At 40.2% G+C, this 27,082-nt stretch overlaps 1 protein-coding gene and 1 non-coding gene across 3 annotated transcripts in view; one reads left to right on the forward strand and one right to left on the reverse strand.

The window, feature by feature from the left end:
• Nucleotides 1-12,401, reverse strand: part of LSM14A (LSM14A mRNA processing body assembly factor) — a 54,884-nt gene extending 42,483 nt beyond the window's left edge. For both annotated transcript variants that reach the window (XM_059999334.1, XM_059999333.1), the window contains exon 1: nt 12,068-12,401. In XM_059999334.1, coding sequence (XP_059855317.1) covers nt 12,068-12,188 — 121 coding nt within the window. In that variant the 5' untranslated portion in view covers nt 12,189-12,401. The remainder of the gene's footprint in view (nt 1-12,067) is intronic.
• A 12,504-nt stretch (nt 12,402-24,905) lies between these two features.
• LOC132417363 (U5 spliceosomal RNA) lies at nt 24,906-25,018 on the forward strand. Its single transcript, XR_009517804.1, has one exon. It is a non-coding gene; the product is annotated as a U5 spliceosomal RNA (small nuclear RNA).
• Nucleotides 25,019-27,082: the final 2,064 nt, after the last annotated feature.

Genomic DNA, 27,082 nt, shown 5'->3' on the forward strand with positions numbered 1-27,082 from the left:
GTTTCTTTTTGTGGCTGAGTAATATTCCATTGTATATATGTGCCACATCTTCTTTAGCCATTCATCTGTCGATGGACACTTAGGTTGCTTCCATGTCCTGGCTATTGTAAATAGAGCTGCAATGAACATTGTTGTACATGACTCTTTTTGAATTATGGTTTTCTCAGGGTATATGCCCAGTACTGGGATTGCTGGTTTGTATGGTAGTTCTATTATTAGTTTAAGGAACCTCCATACTGTTCTCCATAGTGGCTGTATCAATTTGCATTCCCACCAACAGTGCAGGAGGGTTCCCTGTTCTCCACACCCTCTCCAGCATTTATTGTTTGTAGTTTTTTGATGATGGCCGTTCTGACTGGTGTGAGGTGATACCTCAAGGTAGTTTTGATTTTGAATATTTCTTGAATAAATTCTACAGTGGAAAAAGCTACTAAGTAAGCTATTTCCAAAATTGCTGAGCACTGTTTAATACCAAAGGAATTGAATTAAGTTACACAATAAACCTACTTAGAATAAAATGGGAAAATGACTATTTACAGCAAAAAGAAATAGCTGGACATCAATCGGATGGGCAAACAGAAAAAACAGCACATGGATTTAAAAGCTGCAGTTGGTATTTTTTTTTCTCCTTCTGATATTTATCCTTAAGTACAGTTCTTGGTGCAAATCCAATATCCAATATTTATCCTTAAGTACAGTGCTTGGTGCAAATCCAGTATCATATATAAACTTTTGCTGAAACTATTTGAGATACTATATATTTGGAATAGCTGTTATATAAGGGTTTAATACAAGGTTTAATTATTTAAATATTAAAATATCTTCACTCATCAAGCTATCACTCCAAAATGTACTACCCTACACAGACCCTGACAGCAGGACAGTAGTAAGCAGGCTCTGGATTTTTTTTACTTGGGCGGGGAGCTTTAAAAAATAAGATTCCACAGGCCTGGACTTTGAATCATACCACAGCCTGTCACCACAAACCTCCGCCTTCTGCACACCTGCACTTTCTCCTTTGGTCCATTCTTCACACTACTTTCCTTCTATTAGGGAATATTACTGCGCTGAATAAAAACATCTGTCCCCAGCCTCTGTAATCTCTTCCTGTACCCACTATATACTTGTCATCCCTAATAGAGACATTACTACTGACCTCTCCGCAATATTCTCAATCTCCTCAGCGCTGTCACATGCCAGTCACTGGTGACTCTAAGATAACAGAGTTCACAGCCCAGATGACTTTCCTCTCACCTTTTCAAACATATTCTTAAAACCAACTCCTTATCACTTAATTCTAAAAGTAAACTCCTGTTTGACTAAAAAGACTCCAAATGGTCTTGTCTTTTTCATTAATACATTTCATTATCTTCACTCATCTTCTCCCCTCTTCCTTGCAGTCTTGGGGGAAGTAAGATCCATACATTTCTTTTAACCCAATGTCATCTTCCACGATTATAGGTTTGAGACCTTGCTCAGTCTTACTTGCAACTTCACTTGCTTCCTCCTGTTGGATTACTAATACATGCAGATTTACTCAGACATATCTTTGCTCAACCATGAGAATTTCAGACTGAGCTCAAGGGAATAACGACTAGTGAGAATAAGAATTTAGAAAGAGTGCCATGAAGAGAGAATTGTAAAACCAGAAAGCAATTTGAAAATTTATATGGTGATGCAAAACAACAGTAATAATGCAAAACACATAAATAAGGACCTCTTTGAAATTGTAGATCCTGAAACATTTCTATAAAGCACAGGATGGCAAAAGAAAATTTGTTTATACTTATTATTACTAATCTGAGAGAATAAAATATTCTCAATACTGTCTTAATTTATCATACTGTCTTTTCCTATTAAATGTCAAGTTCAACCACACATTTTCTGACCGAGGAGAATTTTCAGAAATAATAATTCTTTATGTGATCAACAGTTAATTTGCTATGCACAAGGGACACAAGGGGGGGGGAAAGATGCTGAGGTCTAGTAATGAAAGATAAGAAAAGCTTGATAAGCACAAAAAGAAAATAGAAGGTAAAACACGAACACAGAAGATGCAATGAACACTTCCTGACTAGGGTAATCAAGGAAGGCTTTGCAGGGGTGGTGATACTGAAGCAGAATCTAGGAGTATAAACCTGATTCCCTCCTGATCCATTCCCAATTTTGGTCAATAGGAACCATTATAGGTACCACCCACCATTCGATTCCTCCCTGTTCCTTGTTCAATTCTTTAAAGGCCAATCCATTCTCCTAATTTCTCATGTATCTGCTCTTTCTTCTCTATTTTAACTAGTTTAGGTCTGTATTTCTTCTTTCCCAAACTCTTAAAATATTCCAACCGAACTCAATATTGTCCGCTCATATTGTCCCTCACCCCCAATTTTTGCACAATGCTGTCAGCATAAACTTCCTAAACCTGGACTCTGACACATCACTTTACTGGCCAAAAACTTTCCGTGGCTCCTTACGATCCACCAAGAAAACTCAGACTTGTTCGCATGTCATTCAAATGACAAACGGAATAAACAAAGGTAAATGTAGCAGTGGAAAGAAGCAAAATAAAAGGGGACGGAGTGCTTGAATCTGTCATCTGACACATTTTCCTTGGGACTTGAGCCTTCCAGAGCGGTTAGTCCTTCTCTTTCGTTTGTGATTTCATTATCAATCTGTTGCTTTGTTCCATTTCTTCAACAGCCATGTAAGAAGGAAGAACATTCCAGTCAAGAGAACCTTGTGAAAAGGCCACAAATCTGAAGGAACTTGACTGATCTGAAGACCTAAATGACAACTAGTGTGGTCCTACCTTAGGTGAGTTGCAAGGTGTTGTGGGTAAGGATAAGTCTTGGACTTTGTGTTGTAGTTGTCTCTGTTCACTTCCCTGACAGACTGCAAACTCCCTGTGACCAAGGATTGGACACTTCTTCCTAGATATCCTCTTCATGTGGCTAATTGTGACTATCTGTCAGGCCCTAACTTAGCTGCTGGGTCCTCAAGAACCTTGTCTCTGTTGCTCTCTTTTGTTTACTAGCACCTAGCATAGTGTTTAACATATAGTCATAGTAGGCGCTCAGTAATTCTCTTGAATGGATATAATAAGCACCAGGCAGATACAAGCTTCCCTTATGCCCCATGTGCTCCATGCTGTCTTTAGTGTGGTAGGTATCTCTGCTCCCATATGTGCTAAGGTTTCTCCAGAACCTCTAGTTTACCCTCACCAGAGAGCACCAGGGTTGGAAAGGAATGGCTATCCAGTTGTGTAAAATGCAAAAGGGGCTTTGGAAATCTGACCACTGTTGAAACAAATTTCAAGTTAATCTTCCAGTTTTTACCTCTATCTTACCTAATTACTATAGTCCTTGTTTCCATTGCACATAATGATGCCAATTCCTGAGACTTTTAGGAGTTTGGGTGCAAATCAGGTTTACTTCGTGGCTTTACCCACTGCCCACTTAGGCTGCAGCTTTCTAAGTACTGCTAAGAAGACATTTAAACTCATCCATTTGTTTTCAGCCTCCAAAATTTTGTGGCTGTTGTCTCCTTTCCAAATCTACTTTGTCCTTTATGGGTTTATGTCTTTAAAAAAAGGCCTTCTCATGTAGTTTTAGTAGGACTTATAAACAGGAAGAAAAAGTAGAAGCATGTCCAATCTGCAGTCTAAATTTAATCTTGACTCTCTAAGCTTGCTTTGTTGGGCATTCTTCCTTGTGGTTGGTTTTTCTATTTTAATCTTCCAAACATATAACCCACAGACAGAGATATAAAAATATTTCTAAGAGCAAATTAATTAATTAAAAATAAATGTATCCAATAGGAATTAAAAAACAAAACAAAAAACACCAGGGTGGAAGAAAAACTAATCTGAGAGTCAGACAGAGAGAGTAAATTTATTATGGTACAGATGAACCGCTTTGCAAGGCAGAAATAGAGACACAGATGTAGAGAACAAATGTATGGACACCAAGGGGGAAAAGCGGCAGTTGGAGGGGTGGGATGAATTGGGAGATTGGGATTGACATACATACACTAATATGTATAAAATAGATAATAAGAACCTGCTGTATAGCACAGGGAACTCCACTTCACTGTACAGTAGAAACTAACACAGCATTGTAAAACAACTATACCCCAATTTAAAAAAAAAAAGATTGTTTTTTCAAGATTTACAAGATCCACAGAGAACCACTCAGGAAAAAAACATGCCAGTGTGGCAACGTTTCTTAACTCAAGAATAAAGCTTCCAGAGAGAAAAGTGACTGAGAATCAGACTGGCATCAGCAACACCAGCATGTGAGAACACAACATTCCAATAACTTCAAAGCTCCATAGAAAAAAAATTCTGAATTTGTAACAATATAGCCAGCCAATCAAGTAATCAACAAAAAGATAGGTTCACTAAGAAAATTTTCCACCCACACATCCCCCCACCCCTGCCCTGCAATACTAGGGGAGAAAGAGAGTCAACTAAGAGGTCAACTTGTAAACAAGAAACAGGAATCCCTGAATGTCTCTGAATAGACTGGTGAGAGATAATGGAACAGAGTAAAGCGGTAGAGGTCGTAAGAAGTAAAATTCTGCATATATTTTGAAATTAGAGCTGACAGGATCAGAAACACGTATGAGCTGTGAGAGGCAGAGAAATTAAGGATGACTCAAAGGTTTTTGATCTTACCAACTAAAAGAATAAGTTGTCATTCGATTAGATGGAGAAACAGGTTTGGGACATGCTGAATGGGAGATGCCTAGTAGACATCCTTCCAGGTGGAGATGTTAAGGAGGCAGATGGATATACAAGTCAGGAGTTCAGAGGAGGGGTACAGGTTGGAAATAACAGTAATCTATAGATAGTATTTGAAGTCATGAAGAGAAGAGTCATCAAGAGAAGAGTGCAGATGATAAAATAAGGAAATAACTTGTAAACAACAGAAAAGAAAAAAGAGAGAGGAGAGAGAGAACGAGAGAGTGAAGTTACGAACTAAGCCCTGGCATGCTCCAACATTTGGAGGTTTAGGAGTTGAAGAATCAGCAAAGGAGACTGAGATGCAACCAGTGAGGTATTAGAGAAAACTAGGATAACATCAAGTGAAAAAACTGTTACAAGAAGAGATCAATTGTGCCATATATTGCTGATCAGTCAAGTAGACTGAGAATAGGAACCAACCACTGAATTTAGCAACATGGAAGTCTGGTAACCTTAATGTAGACAACTCCTTCAAGGAGTTCTGGTGCAAAGGGAAGGGGAGAAATGGGGCAGTAGATAACAAAGAAGAACTGCATTAAGAGTAGTGCTTTTTTGTTGTTGCTGTTTTTAAGATGGGTGAAATAACAGCATATCTGTGAGTAGACAGGAAGGATCTGGTAGAAAAAGAAAAACTGAATACATAGGAGAGAGAGAGTAGAGAACTGCTAGAGCGATGTCTTTGAATCATCAAGAAGGGATGAAATCTTGCACAAGTGGAAGGGTGGCCTTAGAGAGAACAGTTTATCTATATTGACCAGAGAAAAGGAGAGGTTTGGGGCAGATGCAGGTAACGAGGTACATGTGGGATGAGTTGATAAAAATTCTCTTCTGTTTGCTGTTCTCTTCTCAATTAAATAGGAAGCAAGGTTCACAGGCTGAAAGTGAAGATGGGGGAAGAGGTGGTGGAAGTCTGAGGAAAACAAGGAATGGAATAGTCATGCAGAAAAATGGAACGAATGGACTATGGAAATACAGTATATATATATGGGAAGTAGCCATGACCGCTGGGCTTAGTGAACATAAACGTACAGTGAAATTGGCCAGCATGTCTGTGTTGACACTTGTACAAGAAAGTGGGAGGGAAAGGGGGATTGACAGTATATGCTCTGTACTGACTGTAACAACTCCTTGTGGAATTAAAGCAGGAAGTAAAGTTATGAGGGGAGTGTGGGGCAGTGAAAGGTAGTAAGATCAACAGACTATAGACTACAATAGATCTGAATGACTGATGGAGTTGGGGTACCTAGACAAAGATGGAGACAGTGGTTGGAAATAACACTGAGATAGCTACTCTCTGTTAAGCACCTACAATAAAACAGTTAACTTTTTTTTTTTTTTTTTTTGCGGTATGCGGGCCTCTCACGGCTGTGGCCTCACAGGCTCCGGACGCGCAGGCTCAGTGGCCATGGCTCACGGGCCCAGCCGCTCTGCGGCATGTGGGATATTCCCAGACCGGGGCACGAACCCGTGTCCCCTGCATCAGCAGGCGGACTCTCAACCACTGCGCCACCAGGGAAGCCCAACAGTTAACTTTTGATATTATCTCATTTAATTCTGAGAATGACTCTGAAAGATGGGCGTTATTATCCTTATTTAAAAGATGGAAGTTAAAGCTAACGTTAAATTACTTGTCCAAGGTCAAAGAGCTACTAAGTATTCCAACTGGCCTTTTGGGTCACATTTTCTTTCAGAAACGAACACCTCACAAAACTAGAATAAAATCCTTGTGAATAAAATATTTTACAGACTAACTCACACTTTATCCATTAAAAAAACGTACTTCAAGGATATCCAGTTTTTAAAATGGCTAACTGAAGTATTACTTTAAAGCATCATAGAGAAAATAAAAGGTAAATTGTTTCTATAGAAAACACCTTCTATCATGGAGTAATAAATTCAAGTTAAACTATCTACAGTTACTGCTATTATTACTTTGGCACTGAGTTAAATATAAAATTCTTGCTATGTGTCATGCACAGGTAAGATCTCTTTACTCTTAATATTTCCTTCCTTCTACTATTATTTTCTTCAGGCTTTACGTTGTTTTCTTTACTTCTGATTCAGAAAGTCATGGCTTATTTTACTCCACTGGAAAATGTACAGTTAGTTTTTGGCACTTGACCCGAGACTCCCAGAATTACCAAGAATTTCTGCGGACTATGTATGCAACAACAACAAACTGTTTCCAAGGCTCCAAGTTCTGGCAACCTCACTAAATAGGACGACCAAAAGAAATCGCAGCATTAAGTTTCACTGGATCTTTGCTGTTCTAGGTAGTCATTTTGTGAATTGCTAGATTTGGATCTCCAACTCATGCGAGAATGCAAGAAATCAATAGAGCACTTCACAGGCATTTCATCCATCATACAAAACTCTCCCACTCTCTGAAGTTTATGACTATGTGGCTAATCAACAGTCAAGAAGTAGGTAAGCTATGCCAATGGGCAAGACTTAGCAGATGAGTAAGGAAATAATCCATTGCCAATTTACCCACTTTTATATTCCTCCACCAGTCACTTGATTTTAAAAACAAATCATTTTAAAAGCAGCTGGCTTATATAATCATTCTTCTTCACAAAGTCTCTTTTCCTAATTCAGTGGCAACCTGGTTTTCACTTGAGGGGTATATTATCCAGGTACAGCTAACTAAATATATGTTACATAAGAATTTCATTTAATTTTATTTAAATACTTTTAAAATCTACGTATATAATGCTTATAGGAAATGTAAACTTCCTCCAACTTTGAGATTCCCATAATTAGAAACCTTCAATAACTACAAGTATCCTTTTCATTTATTCAAATATTTACCAAGGGTCTGCTATGTGCCAGGCACTATTCCAGGTACTGAGGATAGAGCAATGAATGAGACAAAACTCTCTGCCTTCACGAAGCTTCCATTCTGTGCGAAATCTCTTAGTATCCAGGATCTAGTATGTGTCTAGGCGTCATATTCACAAACACAGGTGCAAATACAATTGGAAGTATCCCACAAACTATTGATGCATGTCATCACTTTGCAATTCCCTCAAATGTCCTGAACTGATTCTTCTCTTAAATTTTAAATGAAAACTATAATTGAGCTTGAGTCATAAGGTGAAACTCTGTCTCCCCAACAATGTCATTTGAATCATGTCATAAGATTTTTTCCTCTTATATCCCTATTCTCCAAAATTTCTTACTGTTGGGGGAGGGAACATACCTATGTATTTTAATTTTAAAGAGAGATACAATTGTGAACATGGAATTTGGAGATATCCCCAAGAGACTTCCATAAGATTAATAAACTAAAATGCTAACTAACTTCCATTTATTCATTCATTTAATAAATATTCATTCATCCCAGGAGCTCAGACTCTACGTGGGGAGCGAAGGTGGAGACAATAAACACATGCAAATAAACAAAGATGATTATGTGTAGGTCATGATCAGTATTAGGAAGAAAAAAAACGCAGAGCTATGACAAAGACTATAAGAAACAAACTACAGCCCAGGTTATCTACTAACATACTTAGACCTACATTAAAGTCTTTCTAGGTTGCCTTTAAAACTTCCTGACATTGATTTAGAAGACTGAGTATTAAAGTTCATCAAACTTACCTCAATTTCACTTTATAGAACTAGAGCTAGTCTGTGAAATCTCTAACAGAAAATAAAAGACATCACCCATTCAGCAGTACCTCTGGGATTGGGCTTTTGATTATATACAGTGTGACCATACAATTTATTATCCAAACTGCAACATTTTCAAGAGAGAAAAGGGATGTTTTAACCATTATGCCAGAATAACAGGCACAAACAAGGACTTTCCACGAGGGCAAACCAGGCCATATGGTCACCCTAATTACATACTACATCAAGCAGAAATAGTCCAAAATTTCAGGACTATTTTATAGTTCCAGATGGATTTAAATTGTAAGTAACATCCAAGTAAAGAATCTAAATTATAATCTGGATCATATAAGCCAAGTGATGCCCTTACTAAATTTAAGATTTAAATACCTCACAACATATACAAAATTAATTACAGGCGTATTATAGACCTAAATGCGAAAAGGCAAAATAAAAAAGTTTTGAAAAGATAATCAAACTAACTCCATGACTTGGGATAGGGAAAAACTCCTTTAAAAAAAAAGGAAAAGAAACACTAGCCATAATGGAAAAGAGTGATAAACATGTCTACATTAAAAGAACTTCTATTCACCAAAAGAAACCATTAAATGGGAAAAGATACTTGTAACAGATACATCCAGCAAAGGATTCATATTCTAAATATTGAACTCTAGAAAAAAACATGCAATTCAATAGGAAAATGGGCAAAAGATTTCAAAGGCACTTCACGAAAAGATGAAATCCAAATGACCAAGATATGAAAAGGTGTTCACCTCATTAGTAATCAGGGAGATTAAAACCAGGTACAAATACATACCCACCAGATTGGATAGAACGAAAACATAAAATACCTTATACTAAATATTATTGTTGAAGGATGTGGAACAACTATAACTTTCATATACTGTACTAATAATTGAAATAAAAACTAGTAAACAACTACTTTGGAAAACTGTTTGTCATTATCTAATAAAGACACACAATCCCCATGATCCTGCAATTCAAAGTATACACCATAAAGAAAATTACGTAAACATGCATCAGTAAACTCAAACACAAACGTTCACAAAGGCATTGTTCATAATTGCCAAAAACTGTAAACAATTTAAACAACTGCAGAATATCCAAAACAACTGCAGAAATAAACATATCATATGCATGATGGAATACTATCTCCCAACAAAAGCCAAAATAAATATATACAAGATGATTCCATTTATATAAAGTTCAAACACGGACAAAACTCTATCATTCAGAGATGTAAACTTAAGTGATAAAACTATGAATGTCAGAATAACATTTATATCTAGCTTAAGAGGGCAGTAGTTTGATGGGAAGATGCAGGGGGTGGAAGGCTTGTGGGATGTTGACAATGCCTGTCTTACCCTGGATGGTAGTTACAAGGATCTTTGTTTAAAGATCTTTGTTTATCTACTTATCTTTTCAACATGTGTGGTTATATTTCACAATAAAAAAAAAAAAAGCTCCCTAGAGAGGAAAAAAAATTAACATCCTAAAAAGAATTCTAAGAATGTTAAAGAGATTAACTCACTCCATAGCTTAAAAAGAGTTAACAAGGATCTCTAAATCCAAATACACACTGTATTCTAAAATCCATGAATAAACTTCTGGCTTCAATCTGTTATACTGCCACTCTTCATCCAAATTTTGAAAAAGGTGGAATTTCAGATATCAAATTACTCAATAAGTCATGTAAATTCTAAAATTTTAAGACCAAACACCCCACTTCTAATTTTGAAATTTGAAATAAGTGCCCGGTTGTTGACTGGACAGTTATAAAGTAGTTTTAGATTAGATACCGCTAGGTAGAATAATATCAAGATTTGATAACTCCAATTTTTTGCAAACACAAATTCCCAAACCTCTGTTACACATTAAATAACTCAGATTTCTTAAGAAAAAAGAATATATTATGCATGTGGGGTTAAATATCAAAGCCATAAGTAGAGACATAAATTGAATGATTAAAAAAATATTTTCATTGCTGTACTTATATAACATATTTATCAAGTCATGATAAAAAAGACAAATTATGTTTTGCATATGAGTTTAACTATTACAGACTAACAAAACGTTCACTGACCCTAGAAGCTGTTGAAAGGATAATTTGTAAAAATGTGGATCGTTATTAAAATACAGACTTTTTAGGTTCTTGCATAAAAGAGTATACAGATTTTTTTTAAAGACTGAAATGAATACATTAGCAATCTTTACAATGTACAGATTTTTTTCTTTGTGAGGAGTGAAGGAACTGGCAAGACACCTTAAAATTCAGATTAGGTAAAACAATGCCTTTTTAAAAAGCTATTAAACCACTTTAAAGAGAAATACTGTTTTCAGCTTGTATGTGGCTCTCACCAAGAACTGTAGAGGACCTCTTCCACAATTTCACAAAATCATAAAAATTAAAACATTATACAGCTAAATATGCACGCGGGGGGGGGGGTCGGTGGGAGGGGAGAGGAAAGAAAATTAAGATAAAATAATTTAAGGCTCCCTACCCAGATATAAGATTTGTCCCAACACGAGTGCTATTAAAAAGGATGTACCAGAGAATCCAAAACAAAAGTCACTAAATACTTGCGTGATACCGCGAAATGACTCTCCTTGGTCAAAAATTAATCTTTTTAAAAAAAATAGATTTAGAAAATTTTTTTCCTATCGCCGTACCTCTCTCCTTACCATGCTATTCATTCTATAACTCTACCATGTGCTGCGAAAATTATCAATACCTTAGTTATCTTGCTTCCCTCTCCTAAGTGTTCCAAAAACTTGTGAGGTTTCTTTCAAGATCAGGAGCTAAAGTTTATTTTCTTCCTGGTTTCCCGGCGGAGCTAAAGCCCAGACGTGTAAACGGAAACAAAACCCAGAAGACTGTGGCGATGCTAAATATTTGGGGGAGAACAGCTTCCTCCCCGACCCCAGAACTCTGTCCCAGGGAGCCTGCACGGGGTTCGGTCAGCGCCCACTGACCACTCAGATCTGTCTTGTGAACAAGGGTCCCGGAAAAAGCTTGAACACTTCTTCCCCCCGAGCTTCCAGAAACAAGGCCGAAACGAGAGCAACAAACATTTTTAAAGAGATGGTTGCACAACAGGTTTGGAGAAGGATTCCGGTCTAACAGGTAAATACCACACAGGAGACAAGTGGGATGTGATCTGCTCCATGGTACCAATGGCATTTCGAGACCGTCTGCGTCGCAGAGGAAATGCAAAGTTTGGGCACATCACTTACAGTTCACCTGAGGGATATGCAGCGAATTGAAATTAAGAACGCGAGAAAATGGGTGCCGGAGAATCAACAAATCAGCACTTTAAACTAAGACTAGGAGGAAAAATTCTTTGACTACTCAGGCTTTGTTTGATGCTAAGACCGAATTTCGGAGTTGGAAGACGCGTATCTCCGTGTTCTTCGGCCCGTTCTCGGACTTCAGGGCCGCCGTGCCCGCCCAGCTCCCGGTCCTTAGTACCCGGATTGAAGGCGCGGACCTTGGGGCAGAAGCCTGGGAGCCCGGGGAAGGCCGCGGCCCGGCCCAGCCCGCGACGCCTGGGCCCGGAAGGAGGGAAGGGGGCGGCCCCGCTCGGGAGGACGGCGGAGGGAGTAGGGAGGGAGCGAGGAGGTCGCGGGCCGAGAGCCGGGCGCAACCCCGAGCACCCGGCCCGGCTCCACACCCAGAGGCCCGCCCCGGCGTACCTTTGGCGAGAGCTACGGTAGAGTTCTCGGTGTCGATAGTGTAGAGGATGCCCTCGTAGCGGATCTCCGCCTTGGAGATAAGGCTAATCTTGCTGCCGATGTAAGGGGTGCCCCCGCTCATGGCGCCGCCGCCGCCGCCGCTCCCGGCCGCTCGCAGAGAGGCAGATCCCGCGCCGCTGTGGCCGCTCAGCACGCCCGCTTGCTCCGTAGGCGCCTACAGCAGCCGCCTCAGACCCAACATGGCGGCAGCGCCGGCTCCGCTACCCTCCCCCAGCCTCCCGCCCTCAAGCCGCGGCGCGGCGGCTGCAGCGGCGGCTGCGGCGGCGGCGGCTGCGGCGGCAGCACCAGCGGCGGCGGCGCGAGGCATGCTGGGCTGGGGAGGCCGCGCTCTCGCGAGAATCGGCCGGCTGTGGGCGGCTTCGGACGCCTTGGCAGCCTCGGTAATTCTAGCTTCGCCGCTTGATCTGATCTGTTGCTACCGTGCCCGCGCGGCCTGAGAGGAGATTCACGGAGAGGCCAAGTTCCTCGGGACGCGAGGACACTGTGGGCTGGGGTGGCGGCGCGCGCGATCCTCTTGACCTCAGCTGCGGCCTCCGCCATTTCCAGACCCATTGTATCTTGTCCTGAGGCCGGTGTCATTGCAAAAGAGGATCCCTCTACCTGGAAAGTTTCCAACCCGCCTCTAAGCTCCTGGTGAGCCTCTTTAAGACCCAGGCACTTCGTCTTTGAGGCAGCTGCGCCCCTCATGGAACCCTCATGGCCCCATTACAGCATGTTACCCAGCGAGTCTCCCCTCTTCTCCCCTTTGCTGCGCCTGGAGGTGGGATTCTGTCCAGCACTTTCAGATTGCCTCATCCAGGCTCATTGCTTTCAATGCCATTGCACACAGACCAATCCCAAGTGTTTGTCTGCAGTTTTGTTCAGTCCTGTGAACTCTGGATTCATATAAGCCATAGCCTTGTTAACTAAAAAAAAAAAGCACAACCTAAAGGTTGAGAATTGTGTTTTATTTCGGGATTTTGCTGAGGATTTAAGCCTGGAGACAGCCTCTCAGATAGCTCTGAGGGCCTACTGGGAAGAGGTAAGGGAGGAGCCAGGATATATAGGAGTTTTTGAAAAAACGAAAACAAAATAACAACCCAGGTAGCCTAACATCAAAAGATTACTCTTAACTGAAGAAAAACCAGACATCTCAAGTTAATGAATTTACCACCTTTCTATGTACGGGAAGGTGTAAGAGTCTGGGCTCATTGAAATCATTCTTTTGATATGCACCTTAACTATCTAGGGTTAGTAAACTGCTTTTCTCCGTCCTGAACCCCCTCAGGGTGCACAGTTGGGGGTGGCTACTGTGACTGACGGCTTGATAGCTGTAAAATCCTTATGTTTACTTATACGGCAGGGGACGTCCACAGCCTCTTCAGCATCAGCATCTCCAGTTGAATGTCGCTAATTGGCAACTTTGTGTGTCCGAAGCCATAATCCCGATTTCCCCTGTAAACCCAACCTTTCCACTCAACTGTTCACGCCCACATCTGTTCTGACTGCAAAATCATGTTCATTTCACATACAGAATATATCCTGAATCTGAGCACTTCTCACCATCTTCACCCCTACCCTACAATAAGCCACCCTTACTCTGGCCAGAATTATTGCAGTAGCCTCCTAAAAGGTCCTTCTACCTTTGCCCGTGTCCCCAATAGTTTATTCTCAACACAGCAGCCAGAGGGATCTTGTTAAAAAATCTAAGTCAGATCATATCCCTCCTCTATTCAATACTCCTCTCCCCAGTGATCTCATATCACACAAAATGAAAGCCAGACTCCTTACTTTGGCCTATAAGGACGTACATGATTTAGTCCCTTGTTACCTCACTTCACCATTCTGTTCTAGCCACTCCTTTTTCACCCAGAACTTTCCCACTTTATTCAGATCTCTACTCAAGTGTCACCTCTAGAGATGACTTTCCTTACTGTTTTGTTTAAAATAATACCACCTAGGACTTCCGTGGCGGTCCAGTGGTTAGACTCTGCACTTCCACTGCAGGGGGCATGGGTTTGATCCCTGGCTGTGGAACTAAGATCCTGCATGATCCCATATGCTGCATGGTGTGGCCAAAAAAAAAAAAGATAAAATAATACCACCGTCATCACTTTACATACCCTTACTCTGCTTGCTTTTTCTTCATATCTCCCTCCAATATCTCTAATTATTTGTGTCTTTCTCCTTCACTAGAATGTAAACGTTTTGAGACAGGGATGTGACTTTGGTCACTGCTATATGATCAGAACCTAGTACAGAGCCTGGAACAGAGGAGCTTTTCAGTAAATTGGATGAAGTTGGATAAAGGCAGAGCACAGGCAGGATGTCTGGTGAGCTGAGCAAACAAATGGTGAGAAGCCTGGCAATAAAGAGAGGGAAGCAGGAGAGAAGACTAGAGGCTGTGTTGGGTCTGGTGCACAATAGCGTCAAAGGAAGGCTGTGAAATACCTGCTTCAGTACAAAGTCCCTGCCAGGGAGTTGAACTCTTATTTCTGTTCTTTCCTCCCCCTTCCAGGCCTGGAACCCAGCTTATCTTCTCATGCTTCTTCAGTGAGCTCATGCTGTTCCATATATAAGCTGATTCCCAAATTTACATCTTCACGCCAGATCTCCTGATTTCCAGGGTCGCACTAACTACGTACTTACTAGATGCAGTTGCTTGGGTGTCCCTCAGGCACTTCCAATTCAACATGTTCAAAATTATCTGCATCTACTCCCCTCCATCCCAAAAATAAACCTGCCCTTTATCCATGCTCCCTGGCCCTATCACTGGCCCCAGGACTCACTCAGGTGTCCAGTCTTGAAACCAGAGTCCTTATCTGGCTACATGTAATCAATCACCAGTCTTGGTGATTCCAGTTTATGTTTTTCAATTCATAGTTTCCTGCACCCTAGGGCACCAGGAACTGTGCATAAATGCAGCTGATCAGTGTGGTAGTCCATAGTGTATTATGCATGTGAATCTCTAACTTAGGTGCTAGAAAAAGGTTGAGAAGGTGACAACTTTCACTACCATTGCTTCTGAAAACCGAAATCTCATGTTGCTCCCCTGCTTAAGACCATCAGTGATTTCTGGTAGCCTACAGAAACAAACAAACAAAACTCCTTCTCCATTGAATGTTTTCAGCAATAGAAACTCTAGAATTTATACATTGGAGGGCTTAAGGAGAGGCAATCAAGTTGAAAGAGGAAATGAAAAGGATGGGAGGCTTGTCCAAAGCTATGTTTCTAGCTGGTACACTGTTGTTGTTTTTTTTTTTTACATTTGTGTTTGCTTGGTGAGGCTGGGGAGTGGCTGATGGAGAATATGGGGGAAATAGACTCCTGCCACTCACCGTCTTTTGGTGTGGCCACAGTTATTCACTGTAACTCCCAACATACTCTCTGCATGTCTTAGGCTCTGGCCACACTGAATTCATTGCTTATCAGAACATATGTATCACTCTCCCACTTCTAACCATTCTTTCATCTCCTGTTTGATATGAAAGACTCTCTATTCCATCTCCTCTTGACAGGCAAGATTCAAAGTCACCCTCACAGTATAGATAAAAATTAGCTCAGAATAGATCAAAGACCTAAATGTAAGAGCTAAAATTATAAAGCTCTTAGAAGAAAACATTGGGGTAAATCTTCTTGACCTGGATTAGGCAGTAGTTTCTTGGCTATGCCACAAAAAGCTCAAACAACCAAAGAAAAAATAGTTAACTTAGATTTCGTAAAAATTAAAAACTTCTGTGCTTCAAAGGACATTATCAAGAAAGTGAAGAGACAACTCACAGAATGGGAGAGACTATTTGCAAATCATAGATCTGATAAGAGATTCAGAATATATAAAGAATATATTGATATAAAGAATTCTTAAAACTAAAAGAAATTAAAACATTAAATTAAAAAACACAAATTAAGTTGCCCAATTAAAAAATGTGTAAACCATAATGGAAAAGAATATAAAAAAGAATGTATATATATATGTATAGCTGAACCACTTTGCTGTACAGCAGAAATTGACACATTGTAAATCTGCTATACTTCAATTAAAAAAATAAATTAAAAAAAATGTGTGAGGGATTTGTATAGACTTTTCTCCAAAGAAGATATACAAATGGCCAAAGAAGCACCAAAAAAGATGCTTAACATCATTAATTATTAGGGAAATGCAAATCAAAACCACAATGAGATGCCACTTCATACCTACTAGGATGGCTAGTAATGAAAAAGATGGTCAAGAACATGTGTTAGTAAGGATGTGGAAAAATTGGAACCCTCATACATTGCTGATGGGAATGTAAAATGTAAAATAGTGCAGGCTGTTTGGAAAATAGTTTGACAGTTCCTCAAAAAGTCAAACATAGAGTTACCATGTTACACAACTGTTCCATTCCTAGGTATATACCCACAATAATTGAAAATAATGTCCCCACAAAAAACTTGTGCATAGATGTTTATAGCAGCATTATTTATAATATAGTGGAAACAACCCAAATATCCATTAACTGATGAATGGATAAACAAAATATAGTATATCTATGGAATGGGATATTATTTAGCCGTAAAAAGAAATGAAGTACTGGTACATGCTACAACATGGATGTACCTTAAAAATGTTACACTAAGTGAAAGAAATCAGCAGGAAAGACACATATTGTATGATTCCATTGATATGAAATGTTCAGAATAGATTAGTAGATTAGTGGTTACCAGGGGCTGAGGGGTATGGCTGGGGAGTAGGAATGGGGAGTGACTGCTAATGGGTGCAGGATTTCTCTTTCAGGTGATGAAAATGTCTGGAATTAGATAGTGGTGATTGTTACACTACATTACGAAGATTCTAAAAACCAGTAAATTGGGCTTCCCTAGTGGCGCAGTGGTGAAGAATCTGCCTGCCAATGCAGGAGACACGGGTTCGAGCCCTGGTCTGGGAAGATCCCACATGCCGCGGAGCGACTAAGCCCGTGCGCCACAGCTACTGAAGCCTGCACGCCTAGAGCCTGTGCTCTGCAATAAGGGAAGCCTGCGCACCGCAACAAAGAGTAGCCCCCGCTCGCGCAACCAGAGAAAGCCCTCGTGCTGAAACAAAGACCCAACGCAGCCAAAATAAATAAATAAACAGATTTATTGAAAAAGAAAAACAAGGGCTTCCCTGGTGGCGCAGTGGTTGAGAGTCCGCCTGCCAATGTAGGGGACACAGGTTCGTGACCCGGTCCGGGAAGATGCCACATGCCGCGGAGCGGCTAGGCCCGTGAGCCATGGCCGTTGAGCCTGCGCGTCCGGAGCCTGTGCTCTGCAACGGGAGAGGCCACAACAGTAAGAGGCCCACATACCGCAAAAAAAAAAAAAAAAAAAAAAAAGTCTCCTCATATTATGATTCTATTACACTAAGGTTACATAGCCGAATGGACACATGCTTAAAAGAGAATAATTTTTTTTATTGCAGTATAGTTGATTTACAATATTGTGTTAGTTTTAGGTGTACAGTAAAGTGAATCAGTTATACATAAGAGAATATTTAAGTTAAAAAGCTAAATACAAAATTGTATGAGTATAAAGACTTTTTTAAAGGAAAAAAACAGGCAGCATATGAAAATAAAGCAGGAAAGTAATAACTTCAAAATGCTATTGTATCAAGGTATTAGATATAAGATTTTATGTTAATTTTTTCTTTCTGTATTAGTTAGGAGACGTGCTCTGGTTATCTATTGCTGTATAACAAACCACCCTAAAATTCAATTATTTATTTATTTATTATTAATATCTTTATTTATTTATTTATTTATTTAGGTTGTGCCGGGTCTTAGTTGCAGCAGGCGGGCTCCTTAGTTGCGGCTCGCTGGCTCCTTTAGTTGCAGCATGTGTGCTCCTTAGTTGTGGCATGTGAACTCTTAGTTGTGGTGTGCATGTGGGATCTAGTTCCCTGACAAGGGATCGAACCTGCATCCCCTGCATTGGAAGGTGGACTCTCAATTACTGCGCTACCAGGGAAGTCCCTAAAATTCAATAATTTAAAACAATTACCATTTTGTTATATTTCATAATATTTAGAGCAAGGCATGACTAAGTAATTCTATTTCATGTAGCATCATCTAGGATCATTGGGTGGCCACTTGCCTGGTCTAGCGGGTCCAAGATGGCTTCATTCACATGTCTGGCAGGATAGAAGGCTGGGACTTTTATGACACTGTGAAGCCACCTTACCAGCTTGGACTGTCAACTATCTTACTTGTGTCAGTGTTTTATATATATATATATATATATATATATATATATATATATATATATATATATATATATATATATATATATACCGCACAGCATGCGGCATTTTAGTTCCCAGCAGGGGTTGAACCCATGCCCCCTGCAGTGGAAGCAGAGTCTTAACCACTGGACCGCCTGGGAAGTCCCATGTCAGTGTTATTTTGTCTCTCTTAACTAGCAGTCAAATACATTTCCTAAGTGATGCAAAAAGAAAGGCAAATGATTGGGTCAGTCATTTTATATACATTGGAGGAGCCACATCTTAAACAGGGTTGAGTTCTAAACTCAGCATGTGTGTCAGCTGGTTCTCCTTAGAAGTAGATTCTGAGACATAAGTGAAAGAGGTTTATTGGAGGTAATGCCTGTGAAAGATAAAAGGGAGAGGAAGCAGGATTCAGCAGGTAGAGTTTGCAGATCTGACAAAGTCTCAGGCAACCTAACGGGGGGTCCTTGAGCAAAGATTGCTCTTTAGAATAGACCCACATCAGGCAGAAACTATCAGGCCCTAGGACCCTTGCTGTGCTCTGTCATTGGCCTGGGCTACCCAGGAAGAGCAAGGACTTGGATTGAAAGCTGTCCACTAACTTCACTCCTTGCAGTACATTGCAAGTAAAAATTAGGTAGAGCCAAGTAAAAATTAGGTAGAGCCAACAATTCCCTAAAGTCTTTTTATGTGATCACATCCCACTTTGGCAAGTGTTAGTGAATTTGATCCCCGATTTAATAAGTTTCTCTTCTATAAAACACTACATTCATAGACTAGAGTAGAACCTTTGAGATTTCCTATTTCTTCTTATGTCGACTTCACTAAGTTTTTTTTTTAAGGAATTTGATCTGAGTTGTGAAATTGTATTGGCATAAACTTATTCATAATACCCTGTTAATGTGCATTTAATGTTTGTAGGCTCTGTAGTGATATTTCCCCTATAATTTGAATCTTCTTTCTGTTTTCCCTTGATCAATCTTGCTAGGGTTTATCAGTTTTATTAATCTTTTCAAAGAACTAGATTTGGTTTTGTTAATTTTATCTATTGTTTGTTTTCCATTTCATTGACTTCTGCTGTTATCTTCACTATTTCTTCCACTTATTTTGGGTTTAATTTGCTCTTCTTTTCTCAGCTTCTTAAGGTAGAAGCTTAAATTATAGATGTTAAACTATTCTTTTTTGTATAAGCATTTAAACCTGTAAATTTCCTTCTAACAACTACTTTAGCTGCATCCCACACAATTTAATATGTATTGTTTTTATTATTATTCTGTTAGAAACATTTTCTAATTTCCTGCTGTGACTTCTTCTCTGACCCATAAATTATTTCCAAGTATGTGGCATAATTCCAGACTTTGGAGAATATTCTAGATGTCTTTCGTTAATAATTTTTCATTTATTTCCATCATGGTCAGAGATTATGCTCTGCATGCAATGCTTTGAATTTCCTGAGACTTGTTTTACAGCCCGACATCTTGATGAATGTTCCATATGCAATTGAAAAGAATGTGTATTCTGCAGTTACTGGGTTTAGTATTCTATAAATGCTAAGTCAAGTTGGTAGATAATGTTCTTCAAATATTTTGATTTTTTTGGTCTGTTTGATCTGTCAGTTACTGAGAGGGGTATGTTAAAAGTCTCTATGATTATAGATTAATCTATTTTTCTTTTTATATCTATCAGTTTTTGCTTCATTTATGTTATGAAGTGCATGTACTTTGGATTGTTACTCTCTCCTGATGAAGCAACACTTTTTTTTTTTTTTTTGCGGTACGCGGGCCTCTCACCGTTGTGGCCTCTCCCGTTGTGGAGCACAGGCTCCGGACGCGCAGGCTCAGCGGCCATGGCTCACGGGCCCAGCCGTTCCGCTGCATGCGGGATCCTCCCGGACCGGGGCATGAACCCGTGTCCCCTGCATCGGCAGGCGGACTCTCAACCACTGCGCCACCAGGGAAGCCCGAAGCAACACTTTTATCACTATGAAATGTCTTTCTGTAAGGTGCTTTACCTGATACTAATAAAGTTATAACTGCTTTCTCATGACTAGTGTTGCTTGGCATATATTTTTAGTCCTTTTACTTTCACCTATCTGTATCCTTTTATTTATAATGTGTACTTTGTAATAGCATATAACAATGTTCTGTTTACATTCAGTTTGACAAGTCCTAACTTTTACTTGGAACATTCAGTCTGTTTATAATTAATATAATTATTGATATGATTATGTTTAAGTTTACCATTTTGCTATTTGTTTTCCTTTGTTCTACTTTTTGTTTGTTTTTTCTTTTCCGCTTTCTTTTGTATTAATCAAATAATTTTTATTATTCCATTGTTTCCTCCTCTATTGGAAATTTAGCTCTACCTTTTTGCATTTATACTAGTGGTTGCCCTAGAAATTATAAAATACATCCACAACTTACTGTAGTCTAGACTGAATTAGCTTTTTACTACATGTCTCTCATGGTCTGTTCTATTTCCTTTTTTTTCCCTCTTTGTTTCATTTTGGGTAATTTCTATTGGCCTGTTTTTTGGCTCACAGATCCTTTCTTCTGTTGGTCCCAATCAATTATTCATCCCATCCAGTATTATATTTCTTCAGTTCTAGAATGTCCATTTGGATCTTCTTAAGAAAGTGTATTTTTCTGGGCTTCCCTGGTGTTGCAGTGGTTAAGAATCCACCTGCCAACGCAGGGAACATGGGTTCAAGCCCTGGTCTGGGAAGATCCCACATGCTGTGGAGCAACTAAGCCCGTGCACCACAACTACTGAGCCTGTGCTCTAGAGCCCGTGAGCCACAACTACTGAACACCACGTGCTGCAACTACTGAAGCCCACGTGCCTAGAGCCCATGCTCTGCAACAAGAAAAGCCACCACAGTGAGAAGCCTGCGCACTGCAACAAAGAGTAGCCCCTTCTCACCACAACTAGAGGAAGCCCACATGCAGCAATGAAGAACCAACGCAGCCAAAAAAAAAAAAATTAAAAAAAAAGAAAGTGTATTTTTCTGTTGAAAATTTGCATCTTCTTATCCACTCTGTCCAACTTATGCTCTGATTTCTTTAACATAATTGTGATAGTTATTTGAAAGTTCTTTCCTGCTTATTCCAGCATCTGGGTCATATGAGGATCTGTATGTATTGATTTTTCTTTCTCTTGACTATGGATCACATTTCTCTGCTTCTTTGCATCTCATAATTTTTTAAAAATAAATTTGTTCATTTTATTTATTTATTTTTGGCTGCGTTGGGTCTTCGTTGCTGCGTGCAGGCTTTCTCTAGTTGCAGAAAGTGGTGGCTACTCTTTACATTACATTTGGGACTCTAGGCACGACTCTAGGCACGTGGGCTTCAGTAGTTGTGGCATGTGGGCTCAGTAGTTATGGCTCGCGGGCTCTAGAGCACAGGCTCAGTAGTTGGGGCACACGGGTTTAGTTGCTCTGTGGCATGTCGGAGATGCAAGAGGGAAGAGATATGGGAACATATGTATATGTATAACTCATTCACTTGATTATAAAGCAGAAACTAACACACCATTGTAAAGCAATTATACTCTAATAAAGATGTTAAAAAAAAAAAAAAGCCAAACATAGGGGCTTCCCTGGTGGCTCAGTGCTTAGGAATCTGCCTGCCAATGCAGGGGACACGGGTTCAGACCCTGGTCTGGGAAGATCTCACATGACATGGAGCAACTAAGCCCGTGTGCCACAACTACTGAGCCTGTGCTCTAGAGCCCGTGAGCCACACTTCTGAAGCCCGCGCGACAAAACTTCTGAAGCCCGCGTGCCATAACTACTGAAGCCCGCGCCCCACAACTACTGAAGCCCTCGCGCCTAGAGCCCATGATCCACAAGAGAAGCCACTGCAATGAGAAGCCTGCGCACCACAACAAAGAGTAGCTCCTGCTTGCTGCAACTAGAGAAAGCCTGCGTGCAGCAACAAAGACCCAACGCAACCAAAAATAATAAATAAATTAAATAAATAAATTTATAAGAACAAACAAACATAGAACATAGGTGCAGTTAATTGATGTCCTACACAACTCATTTTAAGCCTTCATGTATTAAAATAGAATCTTCAAAACTACAAGTGGTTCCTTCTATAGCTTCTGTTTTTTAAAAAGTCACCTCCTACTGTATCTTTGTTGTAAATTCACAAAATAAAAAAAAAGAAAAAATCTATTAGTTCATCTGACAGAGAGGTTTTGTATGTCTACTCTGTGCAAGGTCCGAGTTGGTGCTAAGAATGCAGTGGTGGAAAGGCACATGTAGTCCCTGCTCTCAGCACAACTTACAGACTAGGGTAAAATGTGCATATGTAAATAGGCAATTTCACCACAATGTGACAGCACAAAGGACAGGTTGAATAGGATCGTTTAGGAGGAGCAACTATCTCAGGACAGCAGTGAGAAAGCTTGTGTACTAAGTTAACATGCAAATTTCAGTTGCCAGTTGAGTAGTTCTATATGGCAGACACCCATGGCTTTCTCATTCACCCCATCTGGGCCTCCAGTGTGGTCTAATTATCCTGAAGAGCCAAGATGTGTTAGAGCTGAGCTTGGTTACTCTAATGGCACACAATGTTTTTACAAATCTCCCAATTTCCTGAATAATTATCATTATCATGTATATGTGTTTAGCCAAAAGCTTAACCGGAAAATTCCAGAATGAAACAATGCTACATGAGAAAAAACCTTCCAGTCATTTTCTTTGAAAAAAAACCGTGTTTTTAAAATCAAAGTACCACTAATACGTGCATAAGTTTAAACCATCAAATCATGCAGAAGGGCTTATGATGCATAACAGTTATTCCTAGCCTACCTTTCCCCAGCCATGGACCTATGGAGGCCTCCACTTCTAACTCTTTTTAGCTGTTTCTCCTGGTGGTTATCTTTGTCTCTAAATAATATGCTTACATCATCAATCTTGATTCATCCGTTGTAGACATTATCTATTAATTTCCAGCTATGATAAATGAAGATTTATCTCACAGGTCAAGTACTTAGAGATATTTTAAAGTTCTTTTCCTGAGTTGCTTTTATTTTCTCCATGCAGGATGGAGGTCCAGCATGGGATCTCCAGGGAGGTCCCTGTTGTGACTTTTACAGGCCTACCATTGTAAGGTAGGCCTGCTATGTCCTGGTGGTGCCTAGTTCGACCATGTATAGCCCTTGCTGTACTGTCAGTTCCATAGTATGAAGATGCCCCTTGCCTCTTGGCTATGATTTTGTTTGCTTATCTTAGAGTGAGTCTTTCATGTTGGAGGCTTTCATCAGAGTATGGTGACCATTGGAGCATATGTAAGAACGAGATCATAAATCATCTCTGTGATGGGGCCTTTGTGTTTATAGTGGACTCGCTGACTGAAGGACTTCCCTTATGGTGATCGGGTGGGAAGCCACTCATTTATTTATTCAAAACATTTTTATTTTTTTGTACAATTTTTAAAGCTTACTTTCCATTTACAGTTATTATAAAATACTGGCTATATTCCCCACGTGGTACAGTGTATCCTCGAGCCTACCTTACACCCAATAGTTTCTGCCTCCCATTCCGCATTCCTGTACTGCCCCTCCCCACCCCCACTGGCAACCACTAGTTTGTCCTCTATATCTTTTTTTTTTTTTTTTTTGTGGTACGCGGGCCTCTCACTGTTGTGGCCTCTCCCGTTGCGGAGCACAGCCTCCGGACGCGCAGGCTCAGCGGCCATGGCTCACGGGCCCAGCCGCTCTGCAGCATGTGGGATCTTCCCGGACCGGGGCACGAACCCGTGTCCCCTGCATCGGCAGGCGGACTCTCAACCACTGCGCCACCAGGGAAGCCCTTGTTTTTGGTTTTATTTGTTAGTTTGTTGTATTTTTTAGAGTCCACATGTAAGTGATATCATACATTATTTGTCTCAGAAGCCACTGTTTAGATGTTTAATGGGTACACCTCTAAATGACAGGCTATGGAAGTTTTGAGGCATTCAATTCCTTTTTAGAGAACTCCTGTAGTTCTTCTGGGGGATGCATGTCAGGCCATCACGAGGCAGCTAGGTGAGAGTGGTGGGGAGAGGAGTGGCATTCAGCCCCATGTCTGGCTCCTACCCTTTGCTGTACTGCGCACAACACACAAGCCACTTGGGCGTCTGAGGGATGATTTGCTCCCACTGGGCTGCTGTTCTTCCTACTGTCCACCACATGCGTTCAGTCCTTGGCCTCCTGTACTTGGCTTCACCAGTGACCTCTACTCTCTATTTTTGTGTATCTGTGGTGAAATATACACAAAATTTACCATTTCCACCATTTTTTCCCTTTTATTGGTGTGTTTGCTTTTTGATTTACTTTTTAAAAAAAATTGAAGTATAGGGCTTCCCTGGTGGCACAGTGGTTGAGAGTCCGCCTGCCGATGCAGGGGACGCAGGTTCGTGCCCCAGTCCGGGAGGATCCCGCATGACGCGGAGCGGCTGGGCGCGTGAGCCATGGCCACTGAGCCTGCGCTCCGTGATGGGAGAGGCTACAACGGTGAGAGGCCCGCGTACCGCAAAAAAAAAAAAAAAAAAATTGAAGTATAATCTATACTCATGCTTCCCTTCATAATCGAGTGAATCTTTTGCCTTTTACTAAGGATTCACGTGGGGAGGGAAAAGCACGACTGTTGCTTCAATTTTTTGAAGCCTTGTGGAAATAAAAAAAAAAATTGAAGTGTAGTTGATTTACAGTGTTTTAGGTGTACAACAAAGTGATTCAGTTTTATATATCTATATCTATCTAGATATCGCTATCTATCTACCTATCTCTATATATTTATCCCGCACTGTGCGGCATGCGGGATCTTAGTTCCCCCACCACGGATCAAACCTGTGCCCCCGAAATGGGAGCACGGAGTCTTAACCACTGGACTGCCAGGGAAGTCTATATATATATATGCTTTTTCAGATTCTTTTCCATTATGGGTTATTACAATATATTGAATATAGTTCCCTGAGCTATACAGTAGGTCTTTGTTGTTTACCTATTTTATGTATAGTAGTGTGTATATGTTAATCCCAAATTCCTAATTTATTCCTCCCCCTACCTTTCTCCTTTGGTAACCATAAGTTTGTTTTCTGTCTGTGAGTCTATTTCTGTTTTGTAATAAGTTCATTTGTATCATTTTTTTAGAGTTTACATATGTGATATCATATTTGTCTTTCTCTGTCTGACTTACTTCCATTTTCACCATTTTTAAGTACAATTCAGTGGCATTAACTACGCTCACATTGTTTGTAACCATCACTATTATCTACCTGCAGAACTTTTTCAGTTCTTTAAACTGAAACTCTGTACCTATTAAACAATACCTTCTCATTGCCCTCTCCCCACAGCCCCTGGCAACTACCATTCTACTTTCTATCTCTATGAATTTGACTACTCTAGATATCTCACATGAGTGGAATCATACAATATCTGTTCTTCGTGTTCACCCTTTACTTTACATTCTTAATAAATCTGTTGAAATGTCTTATCTCCTGGTTGTTTCCCATCTCTTGTTGCACCTTTTACCTCCTTTACTATTATCTTAGTGGGGTATTGGGAAGGCATGGAGATAAAAATGTAGGTTAAACAGCCATCTTTAACCAGTAGTTCACTCATTTTGAAAAGGGAGTGTTCTAACAAAAGGACAAATACTGTATGATTCCATTTACATGAGGTACCTAGAATAGTCAAATTCATAGAGACAGAAAGTTGAATGGTGGTTACCAGGAGTGGGGGCAGGCAAGGAGTAGTGGGGAGTTTTGTTTCATGGGTATGGAATTTCAGTTTGGGATGATGAAAAAGTGCTGGAGGTGGATGATGGTGATGGTTGTACAACAATGTGAATATACTTCGGGCTTCCCTGGTGGCACAGTGGTTAAGAATTCACCTACCAATGCAGGGGACATGGGTTCGAGCCCTGGTCTGGGAAGATCCCACGTGCCACAGAGCAACTAAACCCGTGCGCCACAACTACCCAAGCCCGCGCACCTAGAGCCCAAGCTCTGCAACAAGAGAAGCCACCGCAATGAGAAGCCTGTGCACTGCAATGAAGAGTAGCCCTTGCTCGCTGCAACTAGAGAAAGCCTGCATACAGCAACGAAGACCCAACGCAGCCAAAAATAAATAAATAAAAAACAAAGAAACTCAATGTGAATATACTTAATGCCACTTAAAAATGGTGAAAATGGTACATTTTCAGTTATGTCTATTTTACCAGAAGAAAAACTAGAAAGGGTTTATCTTCACTGTATATGATTTTGTTACAATTAAGTGTCTAAGTAAAAGTAGCTCCTTTATTTATTTATTTTTAAAATCTTTATTAAAATTATAGAAGAACATAGATTTAAGAAGCAAATAATTCTACAAAGTTTCTACCAACAATTCTACAAAACAAAAAACCTAAATGGACATCATACTCAGAGGCATTCCTTTTAGCCTTCTTCTCTTTTCTTTCTTTCTTTTTTTTATTTCCCCACAATTACCCCATGATTTTTAGTGACATGTTGTTCGCGAATTTTCAGTTTTAGTGTTGTCCATTGTCTCTCCACTATGGAGAATGAGGATTCAGCTTTCTTTCTTACCCTGTCTTGACTGGACACTGGTATTCAGCCTGCTTCCCATCTTTTCCAAGGGGCCTCCCTAAGGAGTTTTTAAGGGCTCTCAGGCAGCATGCCAGGGCAAGCTTCCCAGCATCTCACCTGTTGTGACGCTCCACGCCGAAGCAGCCCCTTTAAAATGCT

Source organism: Delphinus delphis, chromosome 20, assembly GCF_949987515.2.
Source record: "Delphinus delphis chromosome 20, mDelDel1.2, whole genome shotgun sequence".
NCBI lineage: Eukaryota > Metazoa > Chordata > Mammalia > Artiodactyla > Delphinidae > Delphinus > Delphinus delphis.